Below are 24556 nucleotides of genomic sequence, written 5' to 3'. Positions count from 1 at the left end.
CAACCCTACATAGAGGTAGCAATTATTTTGTTTAATCCCATTGTCCTCTTGCAGGTTTAAATGGAAGAGAGGAGACTGATATAAGATGCTTTGGGCCCCCACTGAGAAGAAAGTTAGTAATTATTAAGTAAATAATAAAATTATAAATAACATTAGTAAAGTCTTCATTAGAGAGCCAGTTTGGTGTAGTTGTTAAGAGCACGGGACTCTAATCTGGAAAGCCGGGTTTGATTCCCCACTCCTCCACTTGAAGCCAGCTGGGTGACCTTGGGCTAGTCACAGTTCTCTGGAGCTCTCTCAGCCCCACCCACCTCACAGGGTGTTTTGTTGTGGGGATAATAATGGCATACTTTGTAAACCGCTCTGAGTGGGCATTAAGTTGTCCTGAAGGGCTGTATATAAATTGAATGTTGTTATTATTAATATTATTAGTGAAATGCTATATGCAGATTCCATTCAGATGTCAGCACTGGATAAAGCTCTCCTTGCTTAAAAGTAACACAAAACCTACAGCAGTGTTTTATTCAGTAATGAGAAAATATTAGTATAAATCCAAAAGAAAGAACAAGCAAACGGCACTATATATTTTAGCATGATGAAAACCGGGAAACACAGAAATTGTTCCCTTCTTCCATCTAGGCTGCATATTTCTCTTTAAACATGCCAAGTTTAGTACATGTCAGAACCTAATATTGTCTCGGAAACATTTCAAGGCAGTTATTGGCTGTAAGATAGAATATACTTCATAATTAACTATGAAATACAGAATATGTAAATACTACAAAAATTATTTGAGTGTGGACAAAGCACATTAAATCCTTAATTACTCTAAATTCTATTTTCCCTGGGAGCTTGCAATCGCTGAAATATAAGTGGCTGCAACCTTAGTTGTTCTATGAAGCTGACAGGATTTGGCTTGCTTGTGTAGTTTTGAAATGACTTTACTGTCTCCAGTTCTGAGTTTATTTGCCTGATGTTTGCATATCTCTGTCAGATAATTAACAGCATTAGTTTGATTAGATTTTTGGTGAATCCCCTAATATCATTATCAGAGTTTGGATAAGATCCTAACTTCTTTAATCTACTGATATAAAGAGTAGACTGATCTGTTTAGTGATTTTGCAAGACAGCTTTATTTCTATGCTTTAAAACAACAAAGTAATCTACAAACCACTTTCTTCAAAAGTAGTCCTTCTGATTGCAGTATTATTATTAATATTTATTTATTTACTTACTTACTTATTTTATATAAGACATTTACAGTCCATCTTTCTCACTGAGGCTCAAGGTACATTACATAGAGTGAGATTAGTACATTCAATATCAAAGACATTTCAATAAACAATACCTTAGGGTTCATAAATTAAAAATTGCAAAAACATAACATCAGCAAAAAATCCAATACAGAGCTGAAGAAATGCTGAAAGAAAGCATTAGCAATTTTCAGACTGACATTAAACAACAGTAGGATTATGCTTAAAGCAACAGATAGTACATAGTAGCACATCTTTAAAGCAACACATAGGACATAAGGCAACAGATTGTACTAGTAGCACACAGTACTGAAGTCTATAGCAGGGTTGGATCGACGGGGGGGGCAGGGGAGTAGCCTGCCCCCGGTGCCACCAAAGAGGGAGCGCTGGGCTCAGCTGCCAGCTGCTGGGAGCACGCCGGAGCTGGCGGTGGCAGCGCTGGTGGCTGAGCAGAGGGCTGGGAGTCTGCCGACAGGGCAGCTGGCTTGCCGCACACTCAGGACAGTGAGCGTGCGGCAAGCTGGCCACCCCATCAGTGGGGCAGGTGAACAGCGCGGGCGGATTCCCCGCCCTCCGCTCAGCTGCCCATGCTGCTGCCTCCAGCTCTGCAGCCCACCATGCACCGGGGCAGCCAGCTTGCCGCACGGGTGGTACACCTCCGGGCCCTGTTTAATGACGTCACGGTATATGTGTGTGTATGTGTGTATGTTTTCTAATTTTGTAATTAATCTATTTTTGTAATCATAGTCCTATTGCATTGTGTATTGGATACTGTATGCTGCTTGAGTGCATTGTTTTTATCATCTATATCTATCATGAGTCTTAGAGAAAAAGGCAGGCTATAAATAAAGGAAGAATTTCTGTCCATCAAATGAACCACCAGCTAAAGTGCTGTCCAGTTTGAGCTTATTTTATTATCAACTTCCAATGACAAAGAATTTTAAATAATTAACCCTAAAATAAAAAATGCTGAACTATAAGATATATATATCATAATTCATATATTATTTATATTTTATATGTGTGCTCCTAAAAGTAAATTTCTGAAATAACTTTCAATACAGGAACTGTTACTGTCACTTGATTAGGAGATCCCCACAGAGTATAGTCCTACTTACAGCAAGTATGGCTATAAGAATGCCTGCAGCACACAAGACAGCATCGTTGATGGTCTCTCCACTTTTTAAGGGGTAGCTGATACTCTCATCATTGCAGTAAAATCCTCGTTCATATGGTGCAATTGTGCTTGTTTCAATTATCAGGAATGGTAGGCCAGCTAGTAGGGAGAAAAAGAAACAAAAGAGTAATCAGAAATACAGGCAAGCACTGACCAACTTATGGCAACATCAAAAGAAATAATTGATCACTAGAACAACCCAATGAAGATTTGCAGCTTAACTTTCCCCAAATTTCCTTTCATCATAGACCAGGGGTCCCCAATACGGTGGGTGTCATGGCACCTGCCAACTGTTTTAGAAAGTGGGCATGGACAGGGCAGCAAGGCTTCTGATTGGCCACTGGAGATTTGACTGGCTGTGCAAATTTTTAAAAGCAATGCTTTGGCAGCAGCTGTCACCACAGCATAAGCATCTTCAGTGTGATTGAAGATAAGCTGCAGTAGCCATTTTGCGCCTGGCTCCACCTCCTATGGCAGATATTTTGTGGCTGTGTCCACCATGCTGTGTCAGAATTCCTAAAATTCCCCCAGGAACCCCTGTCACAGAGCATTATGATGACAAAGTAGCAGAAAAGGGGAAATTTCGACCCCACAAAAACCAAAAATAACCCTTGGTACTTGATCACAAATCATTAAATGACTTCCTCCTTGACTTCAACAGATTGAAATGACAGCTGTTGAATGTTTGCAATATCACCGCTATTAGTGTTAAAAATATTTTTGGTAAACAAAAAGACCTGCCAGTTGGAAGGTAGTTTCTATTATTCAGTTTGCTAGTGATATGTAAATAAAGAATACATTTCACGTAAGATGTTTTTGTTTTGATGCAGATGCAAAAAGCCATTGTGCTTCTAATACGTTTGGCCTTCTATCCAAATAAAGTTTGTGGTTGCAGCCTCCAATCCATCATTGAGGAGGAAGCATAGCCTTGTCTCTACAATCACACGGAACCTCAGAGACACTCAGGTTCTGGACACTGAAGTGCAGTAAAAATTAAGAGATGAGCCCCTTCCCTTATCCTAATGATGAATGGCAAGATAAACATGGGCAGAGGAATAGACAAAACTACAAAGAGGCCCCAAACCTAGAATGGTTGAAGGCAGGGCTTTTTTTTCTGGGAAAAGAGGTGGTGGAACTCAGTGGGTTGCCCTCGGAGAAAATGGTCACATGGCTGGTGGCCCCGCCCCCTGATCTCCAGGCAGAGGGGAGTTGAGATTGCCCTCCGCACCGCTCAGCGGCGCAGAGGGCAATCTCAACTCCCCTCTGTCTGGAGATCAGGGGGCGGGGCCACCAGCCATGTGACCATTTTCAAGAGGTTCCGGAACTCTGTTCCCCCACGTTCCCCCTGAAAAAAAGCCCTGGTTGAAGGAGACTGAAAAATGACATCTCACTATTTCAGTGATGTGCTGACTCTGACTAGATTTAGGAGTTCAACAAATTTAATTTCAGCCAATCACCTAATTCAAAGGATTTCAAATGTTTTCAAAATCTGAACTATCCAGCCAACCAAAACTTCTGTTGGAGGTTATTAGTATATTTGTATTTGTATATGAATAAAGGCAGGGATAAAGTTTACTGTATGGGGGAATGTTGTCCTAAAGATATGTTAAAAATCATTTATACTCACATTTTTTAAAAAAATACTTCACTTTAGACCCCAATATGAATAAAGATGTTTGGAGAGCAAAAGTTAGTATGATGGCTAATCTCTTTCTAATCTTAATCAATTTAACTATACAGATACATATTGTGGTAAATGGGATTACTGCAATACACTCTGCCTGGGGTTATCCTTGAAAACAACTGAGAAACTGTGATTGGTTCAAACAGCAGCAGTTTGATTTAAAGGTTACCATGATTTAATAACTGAGTTTATATGCTGCTCTTTTAGACAGATTAGTTCCCACTCAGAGCAGTGAACAAAGTCCAGACAATATAGCTTGGGAGCTGGAACTGAAAGGAGGGGCTTACCTAAGGCTACCTGCTAAGCTCATGGCAGTAGCATGTTCAAACCAGCAGAATGCTGATCCACAATCCAGCCATTATTCTACAGCAGTTCTTTAACCTGTAAAGCCCTTTACAACCTGGGACCTATATAACTGAAAGACAACTTCTACCCATACAACCCATGTGGCAACTCCATTCATCTCAATAGGGTCTCTTAGTTATTTCTGGATTGATTGTTGTATATATGATGGTTCCTTGGTTGTTGCTTTATGACTTGCTGCATAGTCTTGTTTTAGATTTTTTTCTTTGTAAGCTATCTTGAATCCTTTGAATGAAAAAGATGGGGTCAATGGATTTCAAATGAATACATAATTAAAATATTGACCATTTACAAAATAACAATATCTTTAAAATGAAAGGAATGTAATTTGGGCAGGTAGAATGTGCACATCCATAAGGGGATTTATGTGCATCCTGGGGGACAAGGAATGGGGCCAGAACACTGATGGGATGTTAGTAAAAGATGTTTCCAAATGGATTGTATGTGAAGCTGACTTATATTAACATTAAAATATTAGTTTTGAAAACAATGCTGTAGGGTACCTTTTATTTTCATGATCAGATAAAATTGCCAATTTCCAGGCCACAGAGATCAGTTCTCCTGGAGAAAATGGCTGTTTCAGAAGGTGGACTTCATGGCATTATACCTGGCTGAGGTCCCTTCCTTCCCTAAACCCCACCCTCTCCAGGCTCCACCCCCAAAATTTCAAGGAACTTCTCAACCTGATCTAGCAAACCTATGATCAGATACTTGGGGGAATAAAACTGTTAATCAGTTTGTGACTTTTTAAAAGCTGAACTACAATTAATGATCTATTTATTTATTTTATCCCCTGCCCTTCCCACGAATGGGCTCAGGGCGGCTCACAACATTCATAAAATATAATAAATTAATCATAAAACCATAAAATCAGTAATATTAAAACAGTCATTAAAATAGTCCAGACGCTGTATCCATAGTCTACTTAAATAAACAGATGGGAGTCCATATATATAGGCATACATATTGGCATAGCACATGGCCGAGGGCAGTCCCAGAAAAAGTGGTGGTCTTAGGTGGAAGAGGGGGGACACCCACTGGTCCTCAGTCAAAGGCCCGGTGGAACATCTCCATTTTACAGATTTGGAATGAGAAATAAGAAACGGAGATGGAGAATTAATGAGGATCTTTTGGGAGACCCAGAATGTGTGGAGGTACTTAAAAAATTAACAAAGTTTTTCATTCAATGCAATGTTGATAAAGGAGTGTCAACACATAAGGTCTGGGATACATATAAAGCAGTAATTAGAGGTGTGTTGATGGACTTAAATGGAAGAGACAAAAAGAAAAAAGAAATGAAGTTAAAAGAGATTCAGGAAAAAAATTATTCAAGTAGAACAGCAATTAAAAAAGAGGCCAGGTAAAAAGAAATTGTTGTATGAAATAAAGTTATTGCAAGAACAAATTAGGGTTATGGAAAATAAAGAAGTGGAGTGGGAATTGAAGAAAATGAAGCAAAAATCATTTGAAGGAGCCAATAAACCAGGGAGATATTTGGCGTGGCAACTGAAGAAAAAGAGAGAAAAAAGAACAATAAGTAAAATTATGGAAGACGGGAAGGAATTATATGATCAAGGACTGATTGAGAGAGCATTCTATAAATATTATGCAAGACTATATCAGAAAAAAATAGTGGACTATAAAAAGATGAGACTATTTTGACATAATCGATTTGCCTAAGGTGCCGGAGAAGTTGAAAGAGAAGCTTGGTGCTGAAATAACAACAATGGAAGTGGTGCAAGCAATACAAGCTACTACAGTGGGTAAAGCTCCGGGACCGGATGGAATTACAGCAAAATTTTATAAAGTGATGGTAGAGGATTTAAAACAATTGATGCAAAAAGTGATGAATGAGATATTGGAGGGGGCAGAGATGCCAGATACATGGAATGAGGCTAATATTACATTGATACTGATACTGAAACAGGGCAAAGCACCCGGACCGGATTTTATCCCTCCTGAATTGTTCCTAATGAACCCTGATTGGTGGGGGGCTTGTTTAGCTCCCATCTTTCATCAATAAATAGTTCAGGTTCCATGCCATCTGACTGGAAGCGTTCAATTATAATCCCAATTTATAAGAAAGGTAATAGGTCCGACCCTCATAACTATCGTCCTATAAGTCTACTTTCTATTCCAGGGAAAATCTTTGCGGCACAACTTCTCGATAGGTTAACGGATTGGATGGATCAAGAAGCAGAACTCTACCCTGAACAAACAGGCTTCCGTACAGGGGCCTCGACTATGGATCATTGTTTGGTTTTACACCATCTAGCAAGCAAATATTTGGCACCCCCTGGCGGTAAACTCTATGCAGCCTTCATGGATTTGAAGACCGCATTTGACTCTATTAATCGTTGTAGATTGTGGCGTAAATTGTCAGAATCTACAATAGATAAAAGACTTTTATATTTAATAACGAACTTAGATACTGACACTTCCGCCCAAATTAGGTACAACCGGCAGGGTCAATTAACTCCAAGTTTTCAAACCGATAAAGGTGTGAAACAAGGTTGTTTGCTGGCTCCATCCTTATTTAATCTATTCATTAATGACATGATTCCATTTGTGAAATCACATACCAGACACCCCCCTTATCTAGCAAATACTCCAATTTCGATTCTTTTATACGCAGACAATGCTCTCCTTATCTCCAAAACAGAACTAGGTTTAAAATCACTAATTAACGCATTTATTACATATTGTAATAATGAGGAACTTAAAGTTAATTATGCTAAATCAAAAGTCCTGAGATTTTCCAGGTCCTTCCATAACGGCTCCAAATCGATAAGAGTACTGGGAGGGGCTTTGGAGAGAGTCCCCTCCTTTAGTTATCTTGGTATCACTTTTAACTACAATCTGTCATGGAAACCACATATTCAGGCTGCTCTGAAGGCCGCAAACATTTCATCAATGGCAATTAAAAAATTCTTTTACTCCAAAGGAGCAAAACATATACCAGCAGCCATTAGGATTTTTAATGCTAAGGTTATCCCACAGATACTTTATGGGTGTGGAGTGTGGATTGAAGGTGTATCCGACAACCTTGACACCCCTCTACACACATTTTTGAGGGAGATAGCGGCAGTCCCGAGATGCGTAGCAGGTACTGCACTTAGGGTGGAATTCACCCAACCCTCAATTGAGAAGAGAGCATGGATTACAGCCTTTAAGTTGTTCTTGAACAAGGAAATTTACAAGGACAATTCAGGGAAAGTAGGTTTTGCACATTTGATCTCGCAGGATACCTATAAGAGTAGCCGAACTAATTTAATTAACCAGAAACTAAAAATTCTGGATATTGATATAACATCTTTACAGACAAATGAGGCCCTAAGAGTTATAAAATTAAAACTAAAGGATCTCGATTACAGCAGTACTCTCCAGAGAGCCAGACGTACATGTTCGGGCTTATCCCTGGGACTTTCACCCCCAGAGGCTATTCCATCTTATTGCTATTCTTTAAAGATTCCAGCTCAACGCAGAGCCTTCACATTGGCTAGACTTAACTCCTTCCCCTCTAAAGTGCTTTCTGGTCGTTTCTCTGGACTCCCTTATTCTGAACGAGTTTGTGACTGTGGACAAGGAAAGTTAGAGACCTTGGATCATATAATAGTTTTTTGCCCTAAGTGGAGTAAGGAAAGAGAGAGATTTATTATTCCTATTATGTTAAAAGAAAAGCTTCCCTTCCTTCCTTGGGCAATCTCAGTGTTATTGCCTGATAACTTTCCTGACAATCAAACCTCTGCTATAGTGGCTTCCTTTTTAGCCACGGTGATAAAGAAACAAGATTTTCATGAGTTTAGATAGTGGCAGAGAACGATTTTAAACTTTGTTTGGGCTGGAAAGAAACCCAGAGTTAAAATGAAGGTACTGTATGATGCAAAAGAAAGAGGAGGTTTACAATTACCAAACTTTAAATTATATCATAAAGCGGTATGTTTGGACTGGATAAAGGAATGGTTGACATTGAAGCATTTGAAGCTGTTAGCATTGGAAGGATATAATAAACTATTCGGATGGCATGCATATCTATGGTATGACAAAGTAAAAGCAGACTCTATGTTTTTACATCATTATGTAAGAAGAAGCTTGTTTGCTGTATGGACCAAATACAAGAAATATATGGAAGAGACTATACCAATGTGGATTATTCCTGCTGAAGTAGTAAATCCAAGAACAGAATATGCAGGGGAAGACTGGTTGACATATAAAGAAATTCTTGAGATACAACAGAATATATGCTTAAAGGTAATGAAGAATTGCCATTCCAATATGGATGGTTTCATTATATGCAGATAAAAGACCTATATGAGAAAGACAAAAGGAAAAATGGTTTTAGACTACAAAACTCTGAGATTGAGAATTGTTTGCTTCAGGGGGGGAAGAAAATAATTTCTAAAATATATAAGATATTACTGAAATGGTTTACAGAGGAGGAAGTTGTTAAAGTTCAGATGGTCAAATGGGCAATAAACTGTAATAAGGAAATTTCAATGGAAGCTTGGGAAAAGTTATGGAAAAATACAGTTAAAATTTCAGCATGTACCACGGTGCGAGAAAATGTTTATAAAATGATGTATAGATGGTATTTAACACCGAAGAAGTTGGCCAATGGTAATAGTCAGATGTCTGATAAATGCTGGAAATGTAAACAACATGAAGGTTCATTTTATCATATGTGGTGGTCTTATGACAAGGCAAAACAGTTCTGGGGGGATATAGTAAAGGTTATGTCAGATACTTTACAAAGGAATGTAATTAAAACCCTGGAATTGTTGTTATTATGTATGAACCTAGAAGACTTTGATAAAATGGATAGAGTTATGGTATTTTATATGATTACAGCAGCCAGAATGTGTTACGCACAGTTGTGGAAGACTCAAGAGATACCATCTATGGAAGACTGGATCTTGAAAGTTCTGAATATGGCAGAAATGGACAAACTAACGAGGAAATTGAAAGAGCATAAGTATCGGAATATACATTAAGTTGGGAAAAATTCAAGAAATATGTGGAGAAAAAGTGGGACATGAAGGGGAAATTGTGGTCTTTGGATAGTTGTTAAGGGGGAGATAGAACTTTACTTAAGGTTAGAAGGGGGTATATTTTATTATATTTTATATATATTTATATTATAGAGTTTTTATATTATAGAGTTATAGTATTATAGTATTATAAAGTTAAGAGTAAGACAGTGTATTCATATGGGAAGAAATAAGGTTGAATAATAAGGTTGAATAGGTAATAGGGAGTATATATAATATTTTAGTAATGTATTAGAAGCAATAGATCTATAATATAGATAATAGGTATTTAAGGAGATATATATATATATATATATATATATATATATATATATATATATATATATATTGTAGTTAGTATATGTACCTATTATATACTTATATATTTTTATACTCTTAATTTAGATAAGTATTCTATTAATATAGTTAATACAACTAAATAGACTAGATTAGTATGTATTATATAGATATATATAGATATATATTATACATATTATTATAGATTTTAAGAGTTTATAGTATATATTCTTTAGGTTAAGTTGGGTATGGAAAACTGTTGGGAGTCATTAGATAAGGGAGGGGGGAAAGGATGGGGAAAATGCAATGGGGTGGAAAATGATAATGATTATTATGTTTATGTTTGTTAACCCATTGAATAATTTTTTTTAAAAAAAAGAACATCTCCATTTTACAGGCCCTGTGCAACTGTAACAGGTCCTGTAGGGCCTGGATCTCCAGCGGGAGAGCGTTCCACCAGGCCAGGGCCAGGGCAGAAAAAGCCCTGGCCCTGGTCAAGGCCAGACAGATGTCCTATGGGCTGGTGACCATCAGGAGTTGCTTGTCTGAAGAGGGCAATACCCTGCAGGGGACGTAATGGGAGAGCGGGACCCACAGGTATGCAGGTCCTAGTCCGTGAAGGACTTTAAACACCAAGGTTAACACCTGATGAGATTTTAATCTGTTAGAAAAATCAAGTAATTTCTTTACTGTGCTACCAGTAAAATATATTTTACTTTTGTGGGAGTCATTAAAAATTTTCTGTCATTTCCAGCTATTTTTCAGATTAGCCTGATATTTATTTTAAACATTTATTAGCTGCCTTTCTGCATTGTAAGAACTCAAGGTGGCTTACAACAATAATAAAATTAATAAAAACAAAGTTTAAAAGTGAAATTTAAGACTACCAATAAACATAGAAACAAAGTTAATTAAAAGCAGTCCTAAATAAAAATGCCTCCAGGCTAGGGTTGCTAGCTCCAAGTTGGGAAATTCATGGAGATTTTGGAGGTGGAGCCTCGAGAGGCTGGAGTTTGGGGAGGGGAGGGACCTCAACAGGGTATAATGTCATACAGTCCACCCTCCAAAGAGGCCATTTTCTTCACGGGAATTGATCGGAATGGTCTAGAGATCAGTTGTAATTTCGGAAGATCTCCAGCCCCCACTGGGAGGCTGGCAACCCTACTCCAGGCACACCTCCCTAGGGATGCTGTCCCATAATTGTGGGACTGCCGTGGAAAAGCCTTTCTCTTGTGAATCCACCAGTTGAGCTTCTTTAGGCTGCTGGGACAGTCAGGAGGAGGCCCTCTCTCTGTGATCTTAATTCCCAGGCTGGAAAACAGGACAGAAGACAGTCCTTCAGATACACTGATCCCAAGCCATGCAGGACTTTAAAAGACAAAACCAACACCTTGAATTGTGCTCAGGAGCGGATTGGCAGCCAGTATAATAGCTGTACTATCAGGGTCACATGCTCCTAATAGCCGATCCAAACCAGCAGTCTAGCTGCAGCATTCTGCACTAGCTGCAGCTTCTGAACACATTTCAAGGGTAGCCCCAAATAGACCATATTGCCATTGTCCAGTCTAGATGTAACTAAGGCATGGATCACTGTGGCTAGATCTGACTATGCTAGGAACAGGTGGAGCTGCTGTACCAGCCAAAGCTGGCCAAAAGCACTCTGAACCAACACAACCACCTGGTAACTGTTGAGTCAAGGGACCCGTATCCAGACCATTACTGACTTCAAGCACCAGTTGAAAACATGAATGGCATCCTTGGAACTGGGTGGAACAGTAAGATAGAGCTGGAAATATCTGCATATGGGTGACACCACAGCCCATACCTCCTGATGACCTCTCCCAGTGACTTCATATAGCATGGGGGATGATTGGACCTCGTGGAACCCCACAGGCCAATGACCAAGGGGCACAGCAGAAATCCCCCAGCACCAACTTTTGAGAACAGATAAAAGTCAAACCACTGTAACACTGTACCCCTTAGTCCCAGTGTCAAAAGGTGGCTCAGCAGGATACTGTAGTGGATAGTATCAAAGGCTATTAACAGATACAGTAGGACTAGCAGGGTCATATTCTCCTGTCCAGTTCTTGAGGGAGGTCATCAACCAATGACAGGAAGTAAAGAGTAGGAATAAATGGGCAGTTATCACAATGGAAGGAAGGAAGCGGTGGGGTCCCACAAGGATTGGTATCGGGGCTGGAATACTGTGTGCAGTTCTGGTCACCATATCTCAAAAAGGACATTGCAGGGCCAGAAAAAGTACAAAAGAAGGCAACCAAGATGATTAGGGGGTTGGAACACCTTTCCTATGAGGAATGGCTGGGGAATCTCTAACTTTTCAGTTTAGGAAAAAAGATGAGTAAGAGGGGACATGATAGAGGCTTATAAAATTATACACATGGTAGAGAGGATGGACAAAGATAACCTTTTCTCCCTCTCTCATAATATTACAACTCAAGGGCATTCAATGAAGTTGATGGGTAGTAGATTCAGGACAGACATAAGTAAATGCTTCTTTATACAACAAGTGATTAAGATGTAGTATTCATTGCCAAAGGTTGTTGTAATAGCCACGGGCATAGACAGCTTCAAAACGAGATTAAATAGAGGCAGGGAGGATACATCTATCAGTGCCTACTAGCCATGGTGGCCAAAGGGAACCTCCACATTCAGAGGCAATGAACCTCTGAATACCAAATCCAGGAGGCAACTTCAGAGGACTGCCTCACCCTCTTGCTGCCCCTCCATACTAACTGGTTGGCCTCTGAGTGAGACAGGATGCTAGAATAGATGGACCCCTGGTCTGATCCAGCAGTCTCTGTTCCAAACCCTAGTTTGAAGCCAGACCAAAATGGTTCCAGAAACTCAGTCTCTTCCAAGAGCCCCTGGAGCTGGGAAGCAACTACCCACTCTAGCACCTTGCCTAAGAATGGAATATTGGAGACTGGCTGGAAGATCTCCAATATAGTAAGGCCCAGGGAAGGCTTTTCCAAAGCAAGTCTAACCACTGCTTCCTTGAGCATGAGTCATATAACTCCTTCTATCAAGGAAGCATTTACCACTCCCCTTCCACATTTGGACAGTCTAGGGTTCTTAGGTGCTCACTGGGGGGGGGGGAGTTGCCCTATTGCCCACTGATCTGCCAGCAATCGGTAGGAGGTGGCAAACCCTCCAGAGGTCACCTGCCACTGGCAGGCACCTCAAGAACACGTGTGGTGCATGCACTCCTGGGGGGCGTGATGTCACTTCCTGAAGTGATGTTGTTACACTGGCCACAGGCACGCTCCCACTCTTTGCTAGGGCCAATTTTGGCCCAAAGCAGGCCAGAATTAGCCCTGTGCAAAGTGCAGGAGCACACCTGCTGCTGGCATGATAACCTTACTTCCCAGAAGTAGCATCATCACGCCAGAAGCACAGGCAGGCTTTGCACACATGCAAAACCGGACACCAACACTACCATAGGTAAGTGCCAGGTTCCCCACCTCCTGCCAGGATGGTAAGGACACCTGGCAATTCTAGGCCAGTTCACTCTGACAACTTTTTTCAGCCAGGAAAAAAACTGGTCAGGAGCACAAATAGTAGGCCTCATCTCTCCTAGGATCTTGTCCACATCCTCAGGCCCCATCAGCTCAACGGTATCTATATAATTTGAACAAGCAAATGCCAAAGGTATATCATCTGAACATGCACACACGTTTATTATCTAAATGTTAATTTGTAAAACTTAGCAGAACAAACTATGTTCTTCCCCAAATATTTGGCCAGTAATCTTCTATTGTTGAGTGCTTTCTTATAGATTAGAGAAAATAAGTGGTAACTTTGCAAACCAAGTAAAAAAGTTAACTGTGTAAAGAGAAGTGTCTGTTTTGCAACACAGTGCTTAAAACAGTGCATAAACATGCCATTTCTCTTTCAACCAATCTGTGTTTGCAACTCAAACATATCATGTGGATCCAAACTATCTTCATTCTACTACCTAAAACATATTGGAATAGTGCCAACTCATACACAAAATCTCTTTCTTGAGCCAACAATAAAGGATATTAATAGCCTTTTTAAAAATCCTTTAGTATCTCAATGAAAAATTGCTGCCAAAAGGCTAGCACTGCACAATGAGATCTGGTTTCACATCCCCTAGAAGCAGCACTTTAACAGTCAAACTTTGCAAAGTAACCATTCAATGGTTACGTGGCTTTTTGTTATTATTCCAATTCCTCTTTTTAATAGCTTTCACATGACAGGTCTGTAAAACACATGTTCCCTCAAACAATAAAACATATCTGAGAGCTAAATCAGGCCTTTACAAAAAGAGAAAGAAAAAAAAAAGGGAGGAAGGGAGGGACAGAAAGAGAATGGTGTTCCTGTATATTATGTGAAATCTGGAATAATAAAGATTTATTTTCTCTTGATTCACTGAACAACATTCCACATTTCAGTTCTTTTCAGGCCTGCCATAGCTATATAGCATGACTTCACTTATATTGTATATATTTTCTTTAAAAGCATACAGACAGGGTTTTGAAATCTGATGGTTTTGTTTTTTCTCCTACAAACTTGTGGTTTGGTGGGATATTGCCAATTGAGTTTTGACATTTTTCCAGCACAACAGTAACCTCAGATTCCCTACTTTCATAAGAGAAACATAAACATACACTCAAGCACTGAAGAGATACTGCTCACAGAAACCCAGAATATGCCCTAGACTTAGAAACCCGGGCTAAAAGCAGTGCTCAAGAACGTCACCATCTGGTTCAGGGAACACACTGCCCTAGTAATAACGTGGTGCAAGGGCCTTTGCTAAGGCAATCTTGCTTCCAAATGAGTATCTCTCTTAGAGTGCACACTGATCGAGGAATTGTGTCACCACCCACAGCTTTGGCTCCAGCTCTGTCTTCTGGGAATAGTTAGCACTGAGGTTCCAACATGGATAGATTCGAATGGCCACCCTGAAACCAGATTTTGAAAAGATACTGTGGCTAGCAATCTAGAAAGAAATGCTAGAGATAAAAATCAAGTGTGAAAGGAAGGGATATCAAAATGGAAATACTTGCTGCATAATTTTAATTTATTTAAAACAAGCCCACCTTTTCCATAGCAACTGAGACCCAAGCTGGATAACAAATGAAAAAACATGTAAATCTCAACAGTATAAATTACTGAACTTTTAAAATTCCCTGATGAAACCTCATAAATAATAATTACAAGAAAATGTCCGTGCCCCACTTTCATTTATACCAAAATATCCATCTAAGTATCCTATACTACTGAAGACTTTCCCTTTCATGATGCATTTTGTTGGGAGGCAAGCCATCTGGAAGATTAACAGGCGTGGCATCCAAGAACTAAGGGGTACCATGCTGTAATACCCTGCAGTATTGTCTCATTTGAATCAATTTCATGGAGAAGTCACAAACTACTTGGATCATAAGAATATTTAACAGATTATCATCAGGTTAAAATGGTTCTTTCATTCTTCCATCAATATTGAAGATCAAGTCAAACTTCAACAACATTTAACTAAGGTTGCCAACCTCCAGGTAGGGCCTAGAGTTTAGGCTCATCAAGCCTTGTACTAGTGGTGGACGGAGAAAACAAAATATAAACCAGCAGCATCACCAATGTTGCTATACCACTTTGGGGTACAACCCAGAAGTAACAAAAGGTAGCCTGGCAACCCTAATTACAACTAGGGTTGCCAGAGATCTGGTTTTCATCCAGACAGTCTGGTATTTTAGGGGACTGTCTGGGGGAAAACATTCTCCCAAAACACCTGGTCCTTCTCCTTTCCCTCTCTCATCTGACTGCACAGTGGTGCCACCAAGCCAGAGAAGTGGTCAGTCAGTCTGGGTGCCTAGGCAGCCTCCAGTGGTTGTGTGGTGCAGCCCAAGAGAGTGGACAGCAGCCTGGGCAGCCTCCTGCAGCTGCTGCCAAGGACAGTGCTGCCCAGGACTGGCACCCAGAAGTAGGGGGTGTTGGCATGATGACATCACTTCCTGCAGTGATGTCATTGCACTGTTCTGGGAGTGCACGCACAGCATGCACATCATCTGTATAAAAAAATAAGCCCCCCCTTACTCTCCCTGGGGGACCAGTATTAGTCTGGACCCCATCTGGCAACTCTAATTACAGCTGATCTCTAGACTACAGAGATCAGTTCACCAGAAGGAAACGGGAACTTCTGAGGGCAGGCTTCAGGGCACCAAATCCCTGCTGAACTCCTTACCTTCCTCAAAGTCTACCCTTCCCAAGCACCACCCTCAAATTTCCAGGAATTTTCCAAACCAGAGCTGGCAACACTAGTTTTACCAATCAAATGTTGAGATAACCTTTGATATCAGAAAATCTTCAACAACATTTTACAGGATCCAGTTCTAATATAAACAATGAGGTATTTTCTACACACCTTTCTGTGACATAGCAATTAAAAGGATGAGGCCTGTCCCTTGCAGTGATCTCACACTTCCAACAATCTCATCTAGTTCTCTGTAAAGCCAATACTACATACATTCCGAAAGCATCTTATGAGCTAGCACTCTGCTCGTGATTGGCTGAAGTGAGTTTCGGATTGCATGGATTTCTTTGGATGGGGTTGGGAGGAGGCCAGTTGCCCAAAATGTCCTACCTGGTGAGAGGGAACTATCAAGAGCCTTATTATCCTTTCTCATTAGAGAGGTTACTTCTCAGCTGCCTGAGTCATTGAAAGAATTTGATTGAATAAAATTAATTCCTCAGACAGAGAACTAGGCTTTATCAATGAAGTACTAACCTATTTCTTGGGTTTTTCCTTTGGCCAAGGAGGAGCACTTTGCTAGAGATTTTGCTTAGAAGAAACAGGTGTGGATGTTAATTAATTCAGCTCAGCCCTTTAGGAGACTTTGTTGCCATGTTCAGGAGAAAAATTGATGCTCCTTTTGCTGGGTGGAAGTCATCATGGTGATTTTTTTCTGACGCCTCACTGCTAGACCCCTGAACAAAGCTGCCATAACAAAGGCTTACAGTGCTTTCTGCTTCACATTCTAATAAGCAGATTTTGAACTCCAGGTGCAAAGTAAGTCTGTTGTACAACATCCATCTCAACAATCAATTAATTTTTCTATACCTCCGGGGAATGAACAATTACAGAGACTCAGGAGGTGATTTTTAAAAGTGTGCTCTCATTGAGCAGCTTGCAATGTATAGAAAACCAAAGGTCTCTATGTTGGATTCAGTCCTTTGAAACAGTGGACCTTTGAAAACAACACTCGGGCAGATGGGGGAGCAAAGGACACGATAGGCTTTCATTGGCCACCCATTGATAAAGTCATGTGGGATGTGTTACTGTGGTGACCCAGCGAGACAGCTCTGATCTTGCCAGCTAGTGTTTCACCTTTACACTTAATTAAATACAGTTGCTTCTCCTACCCCCAATTAAAGCCATGTAAGAAGTATCCTCTTCAATTCTCTATAGACACTACCAGGAGAGAAAAATTATATTCCCACAAAAATATCTCAACATTTTAAAATTATTACTGCATAAACATCCTCTGTGGAATATTACTTCTATTGAACAGGATTGTTTACCCAACCATTTAATTTCAAACAAGATTTAATATTTAATCTTAAATAAGATTAAACAACAACTTCTCAAATTGCTTTATATATGAGTTTGTTTTACAAGGGACAGTTATGAATTAAATGAGAGACAGAACTTTTAATTGGATAATTGGTCAGTATGCCCTAATCTTTTATTTCACCTTGTAGTAACTGACTGTCAAATAAAAAAGGCCTAAGTGCAGAACACCCTTTAAAGCAAGCATAGAATAAATAAAACCATTACGAAGGGTAGGTGGCTAAATTGCCACAGAGCATCTTGCCCATGCAAATAACAGTTCAGCCCAATGCAATCAGCAGCATTTCATTCCTGTGTGTTCCCACTCAGCCCGACAGGAGTACTACTTTACCCTTCCCTCACAGACTTGTTGTCACTGTATGCCACTAGGTAGCCAATCATTTCAATAAAGAGCAAACCAGTTAGCCAGTGGTTGTAAATACTTTGCTTTTTAAAAAATATTAGTTTAGTGTTCATCTTCATTCCCTGCCATCATGTCATAGGAATCCCATTCCCCTGGTGGGGGTGGGGGGATCTCCCACTCCCTGCTTCCACCACCTCGCACCTGGCCAGTGGGAGGAAGAAGGAGTGGGTTATCAACCCTCCAGACATCATTCCCCATGTGATGCAGAAGTGCAGGGTAGCGCTAGGGGCTGATTTGATAAAAATCAACTGACTCTTCATTGAGGGCTGATTTTTACCAAATCAACCCCAGTGCAATGCAGAAGTTCTCCAGGAAGCGCAAGGGGTAAGTACTCCCTTCGTGCCCCTCCAATCCCCTGTCCCCCAGTTTGAGTTCAAGGGAACCTGGCAATCCAAATATTATTTAATTATCTGACCTGACTTTCTATGACCCTGAGATTTCAGATTCAAAAATAGCTGCAAGGCAGAAGGAAATTAAAGTCCACTATCGTATCTACCACCACACAGCCACAAAGCTGTTTGGTATTTGCTTGAGTTGTACAGCAGCAATGAGATCCAAAGCTTGGCTTACAAAACAAATCATGGCTGTTGAAAACCATGAATACGTTTCAACCAATATGTTGAAAACCAATTGAATATGTTTGCCACAAAGTCTGCAGCACCAGTACTCACAAGAAACCACAACTGGTACTAACTGTGGTTAACAAACTGGATACAAATCCTAGCTTGAAATCCTAATTTGGTAGATCATGTGGATTCAGATGTCCCAACTAACTGGGACGTGATCAATCCATAGTTTATAAGTCACAGTTTGTCCTAACAGCTGAATGCCATCACAGTGTTAATGACAGCAGAAATGCTTACTTTATATTGTATGTGATATTGGGAGCTGTATATATGGAGCAATCTCTGGGAACATTTTACTTCCATTAGGGTGGCAAACAAACTTCACTAAGGAATTATGGAATTTTATACTTGAAATCTTGTCAGTCAAAAGATCACTAATTGTCAACCACTACCTATCTTTATGTTCATTGCAGAACCATTGTACAATGGGGACACTTTCAGTTCCCATAGAGGAATGAGGTCAAAACAGTCAGCTACTTATTCAGAAGGACCTGAACGTGCACTCTGGAAGATGTCTCAGACTCCCAGAATATTCTGCAATGCACACGAGTACTGTGAAAGAAGGGCAAGAGTTGTACTGTTACATTCCCTAAAAGCTGAAATATCCCTGGCCAATGACATCAGTTCTGGTATGAAAGCAACAGCATCAATTGATGACATCAGTTCTTCCAAAAGCGACAGCATCATGCCAGGGCCAATTCTGTAATAAAACCCTGTATTTGGGTCTGATTATTAAGAAATCAGCTCTGAAGCAACACAGTCACTTTCAGGTAACTTCATGGGCCAGAGATCCAGAAGCACTGGCATGTGCATACTGGGAAAACTGATAACAACTTGCCACCCCCTCCCAGACGCCAGGGAGATCTGGAAACTCTAGAAATGCAAAATGTCATTATTGCCCTCCTTCTTCACCAAGAGGGAAAGAGGGCCTGCCCCTACACTCCACTGGGACTAGGGGTGCCCTGCAGGTCTGCCTCTTACTGAGGAAGGTCCCAGACTTTTGAGAGGGACAGGAACAAAGCTGCCTCTCCACCTAGTATATGGACAGTCCACATATTATTTACTTAAAAACAATTATACCTGGTGTATCTATGGAAGGGCTCATTATATTAGATATAAAATCCAACCAAGAAAGTAGTAGAAATAGAATGCTGATTCCTCCAGCCAACTCTACTAGCCAAATTCTACCATGCTAATTCTACCAGCCAACACTGTCCTATTGCTCCAGCATTAGATACAAATTTACTATGGGCAACTCCACACACCCTCGGTGCATCCCAGCGTTGCGCTAAATGTTCGATAAACACCTGGAAGTATAGCGTCTTTCTAGCGCAATTTCAGAAATCACGCTAGAAAGATGCTATACTTCTGGGTGTTTAGCAAACATTTAGCGCAATGCCGGGACGCTCCGAGGGCGTGTGGATTTGCCCTATGTTTCAGCAACTAAGAAAACAGCTTCCAAATGGATTAAAACTGGTAACTGCAAAATAATGTCTGGTTGTCCTCTGCAAAAAGACTTGCTGCCGGTATCCCACACTTTTGAAATATTTACCATTTGCAGTACTAAAACTGTGATGCTGGTTCCAAAGAATTTCAAATACTTTCCCAGCTTCGATTGGAAAGTATCAAGTAGAACTCTGAACACTTAAAAAAAAACATAAAATCATTTTGGTAGGATTAAGCAACATACTGGAATTTTTGATTCCAGGTACATGTTGCAAATATTTGAGTGGTGTGTAATGTGCACATGGCTAGGAGCTTTGGAAATGCCTGAGCCTTATTTATTTTACTATATTTCTTCAGCCTCTTCCATGTTGGATATAATCCAGTTTTGACTAAACTAAGTTCTTGGGGGCGGGGGGTGTTGCCGTATTTATCAGGGAAACTACCGGCTCTGATTGCTATTAACATGACCTGTTGTTACCACAGCATATTCAATTAGCTCCCTATCCCCCACAACCCATTGATTAATGAGCATATCAAGATTTCACTTGAGACACATGCATCCCATAAAGTCACGTTAAATTTCTCAAGTAATTTCTGATGCTCCATAATCACTGATTATAAATTGTAAGACTCTTAAGCACATGACTAGATTCAACAAGGCACTGAATATCATTCACACCAACTCTAACACAACCTGATATTCCATGAAAATTCAAGGAGGCAGCTTGTTTCACAGCACATTATACATTTAAATGTATGGAAAGTTCCAGATGCAGATAACATGTTGCTGGTCTTGGGTGAGCCAGTAGGAATGAAAAACTTGTAATTCTGAAATATTCTGCAAAACACTGAATATTCATAATTATTGTGCTGGAAATGGAATGGAAAGGGGTAATTAGTTTGTAGGGTTGCCAGACTGAGCCTGGGAGGGTTGGGAGGGGCATGAAGGGGTTATGTTGACAATGTCACTACATTACTTCTGTATACAATCAGGAAGTGACATGGTCATAGATGCAGAGGAGTTAGCCGTGTTACTCTGTAGTAGCAAAATCAAAAAGAGTCCAGTAGCACCTTTAAGACTAACCAACTTTATTGTAGCATAAGCTTTCGAGAATCACAGTTCTCTTCGTCAGATGCATGGAGGGCAAGAAGAAACTGGTCAGATATATAGGTGGAGAGGGGAGGGAGGAGTAGATGCAAACAGTAGCTTCTGATATGGAGATCAGTTTGCTTCTGTTAAGGAAGTCAGTTACTTCTGATAATGAGATAACCATTCATAGTCTCTATTCAATCCCAGCCTGACTGAGTCAAATTTACACATGAATTCCAATTCAGCAGCTTCCCGTTGGATTTTGTTTTTGAAAGGTTTCTGTTGAACTACAGTGACCTTTAAGTCCTTGATGGAATGTCCTGGTAGATTGAAGTGTTCTCCCACTGGTTTCTGGATGTTGCCATTTTTAATGTTAGATTTGTGTCCATTTATTCTTTTGCGCAGAGGTTGGCTGGTTTGTCCAATGTGCAGAGCAGATGGGTACTAGTGTACAACTACATAATGGAAGGATAAATACCACCTTACGCCGGAAACCCACAGACCGATATTCATATCTACATGCCTCCAGCTACCACCCTAAACATACCACTCGGTCAATTGTCTACAACCAAGCCTTACATTACAATCATATCTGCTCCAATGCTCTTGATCGGGACTCCCACTTAAGAGATTTACAACAAACATTTTTGAGACTACAGTACCCACCAAATGAAGTGAGGAAACAAATCGACAGGGCCAGACTAGTACCCAGAAACAGCCTGCTACAGGACAAACCTAAAGGAACTAACCACAGAACACCACTGGTTGTCACCTATAGTTCCCAGCTCAAACCCATCCAACGTATCATCAGTGATCTACAACCCATCCTGGAAAATGATGCCTCTCTCTCAGAAGCCCTGATTGGAAGACCTCTCCTTGCCTACAGACAGCCCCCCAACCTGAAACGACTTCTCACTTACAATCATGAATCGGCTAGCAGAGTCACTAGCACAGGTACCAGGCCCTGCAACAGACCCAGATGCCAGCTCTGCCCTTATATCTACCCAGGAAATACAATTACAGGACCCAATGGCGTCAACTACACTATCTCTGGCTCTACAACCGCTCATCCTCCAATATGATATATGCCCTCATGTGCCAACAATGTCCATCTGCTCTGTACATTGGACAAACCAGCCAACCTATGCGCAAAAGAATAAATGGACACAAATCTGACATTAAAAATGGCAACATCCAGAAACCAGTGGGAGAACACCTTAATCTACCAGGACATTCCATCAAGGACTTAAAGGTCACTGTTGTTCAACAGAAACCTTTCAAAAACAAAATCCAAAGGAAGCTGCTGAATTGGAATTCATATGTAAATTTGACTCAGTCAGGCTGGGATTGAATAGAGACTATGAATGGTTATCTCATTATCAGAAGTAACTGACTTCCTTAACAGAAGCAAACTGATCTCCATATCAGAAGCTACTGTTTGCAACTACTACTCCCTCCCATCTCCACCTATATATCTGACCAGTTTCTTCTTGCCCTCCATGCATCTGACGAAGAGAACTGTGATTCTCGAAAGCTTATGCTACAATAAAGTTGGTTAGTCTTAAAGGTGCTACTGGACATGGGGTAGTTATAGGATTCCTACCTATTGTTACTGTTGAGTTGTACCCTGATGATGCCCCAGAAGAGTCAAGAGAACCACAACAGGAACTTTGGGCCTAACAACAACAACAGTGCACTTATATATCGCTCTTCTAGAAAAGTTAGCGCCCCACTCAAAGCAGTGAATAAAGTCAGTGTTATCATCCCCACAATACAACTGGGGAGTTGGGGCTGAGAGGAGCGGCTTACCAATGACCACTTGCTGAGCTCATGGCAATACTAGGATTTGAACCAGGAGATCTGGGGGGTGAAACCTGGAGAAAGTAGGGTTTGGGGAGGGAACGGATCTTGGCATGGCTTAATTCCATAAAGTCCACCCCCCAAAGTAGCCATTTTCTCCAGGTGAACTGATCTCTGTGGCCTGGAGACCAGTTGTAATTCTGGGAGATCTCCAACCACTATCTGGAGGCTGGCAACCCTACCAACCACTTAATCACTATGCTATAGTAGCTCTGATATAGTTCATCATGTGCCAAATTAATCCTTCCAATAAAATATTACTGTTTAAAGGGGGCCTTTTACAGGACTTCTAGTTTTCTCCTTGACACAAACAAATGCATGGTGAAAAGTTTGAATCTTTGCTTGGGCTATTTATATTTGTTTATACCATACAAGTGTCTTTCCCTGAATAAATCTTTCAGTTGAAGAGGCTCATTTTTTTTACTATTATTATTTTATTGGGATTTCTATTCTGCCCTTCCCGCAAGCAGGCTCAGGGTGGATCACATCATTTAAAACACAATAAACATAGTTACATACAATTATTCATAAAAATTCATAAAATTCATAACAGGCTTAATGCCCACATTATACCAATAATAAGAGCAAAGCCTTTCATTATCTAGACATATCTTCTTTATTAAGGCTTCAAATGTTTTGAAGTTAAGCCACAATGCTGGGGGAAAATGCATCTGGGGCTGAGCTTTAAGTGAAACTGAGCTCAAATTCAGTTCTAACAGAGGAGAGAATGGGGCTCCCACATTGATCTTTCTCCTAGACCCTTTCCACCCATCCTTAAAGGGATGGCCCACTCACTGCAGGAAAGTGCGCTCCCAGAAGAGGTGCCAAAAAAGAAGAAGCCAAAAAGCCAGCAACCGTTTTGAAAACAGAGACGTCTGGAGTCAAGGGGGAAAGCCGGCAGTGTTCAGTGAGCGGGCCGCCCCTTTAAGGACGTGTGGAAAGGGCCCTAGATGGATATTCCACATTTCCACTTCCAGTGCTAAACCTGAACAATGGCAGAAGGTCCTCATGCAATGACCTGAGTCTCTCCTGTCTATTTGTAAGATGTCCCCTGATCATGGCTGCTACTACTATATAGAGCTTAACTTGCATATATCCAAACGGTGTTTGGATATATGAAGATCCTGGTAAATTATTTCCAGGCTCATTTAGGCTCCTACAAAAGGTGACTGTAGGAGGTGACTGTAAGTCTACTAACTCAGCTCTTCAAAGTCACTGTTTTAATTGCGGGATCATTTTTGTGGCTCTTTCAGCTACCCACACAAATAATACAAGATCTGATACTAGCCAGTTTTTTTTTAATATCAGAAATTTGTAGGCTAGACAGCCAGCATAGCAGAGTGGTTAGAGTGTTGATCAAGGACCAGAGATAATAGTTAAATTCTTCCTTTACCATGAAACCTAATGGGTGACCTCAGGCTGGTCACTCTCTGTCACAAGGTGTAAAAATATAATGAATGCCAGAATCATGAGCCCCTGAGCCCCTTGCCCTATAGAAATATTCTAAAGAAAGAAATATAAATAAATAAATAATCTTTGAATTAAATCAACACACATTTGATTTTTAAATTAAAACGTATTTCTTCTTATACATTGTCTTTGATTTTACTTTGAAGGGGCAGAGACTGGTGAGAACTGTATCTTAATAAGTAGCTCTATTCAATTTCTGTAGTGACTTACATGAGATTTTTTTAAATTCAAATTTTAAAGGCTTGATTTAT

At 40.4% G+C, this 24556-nt stretch overlaps 1 protein-coding gene across 1 annotated transcript in view; it reads right to left on the bottom strand.

Annotated features, from left to right (window-relative positions):
• The window catches only part of PLPP3 (phospholipid phosphatase 3), a 110324-nt gene that overhangs the window by 46819 nt on the left and 38949 nt on the right, over window positions 1-24556 (bottom strand). The window contains exon 2 of the mRNA XM_054979744.1: window positions 2372-2529. Coding sequence (XP_054835719.1) covers window positions 2372-2529 — 158 coding nt within the window. The remainder of the gene's footprint in view (window positions 1-2371; window positions 2530-24556) is intronic.

The sequence above is a fragment of the Eublepharis macularius genome, chromosome 5, assembly GCF_028583425.1.
Source record: "Eublepharis macularius isolate TG4126 chromosome 5, MPM_Emac_v1.0, whole genome shotgun sequence".
Taxonomy (NCBI): domain Eukaryota; kingdom Metazoa; phylum Chordata; class Lepidosauria; order Squamata; family Eublepharidae; genus Eublepharis; species Eublepharis macularius.
The sequence above is the reverse complement of the archived record's forward strand: the minus strand, read 5'-3'. Positions and strand labels throughout refer to the sequence as shown.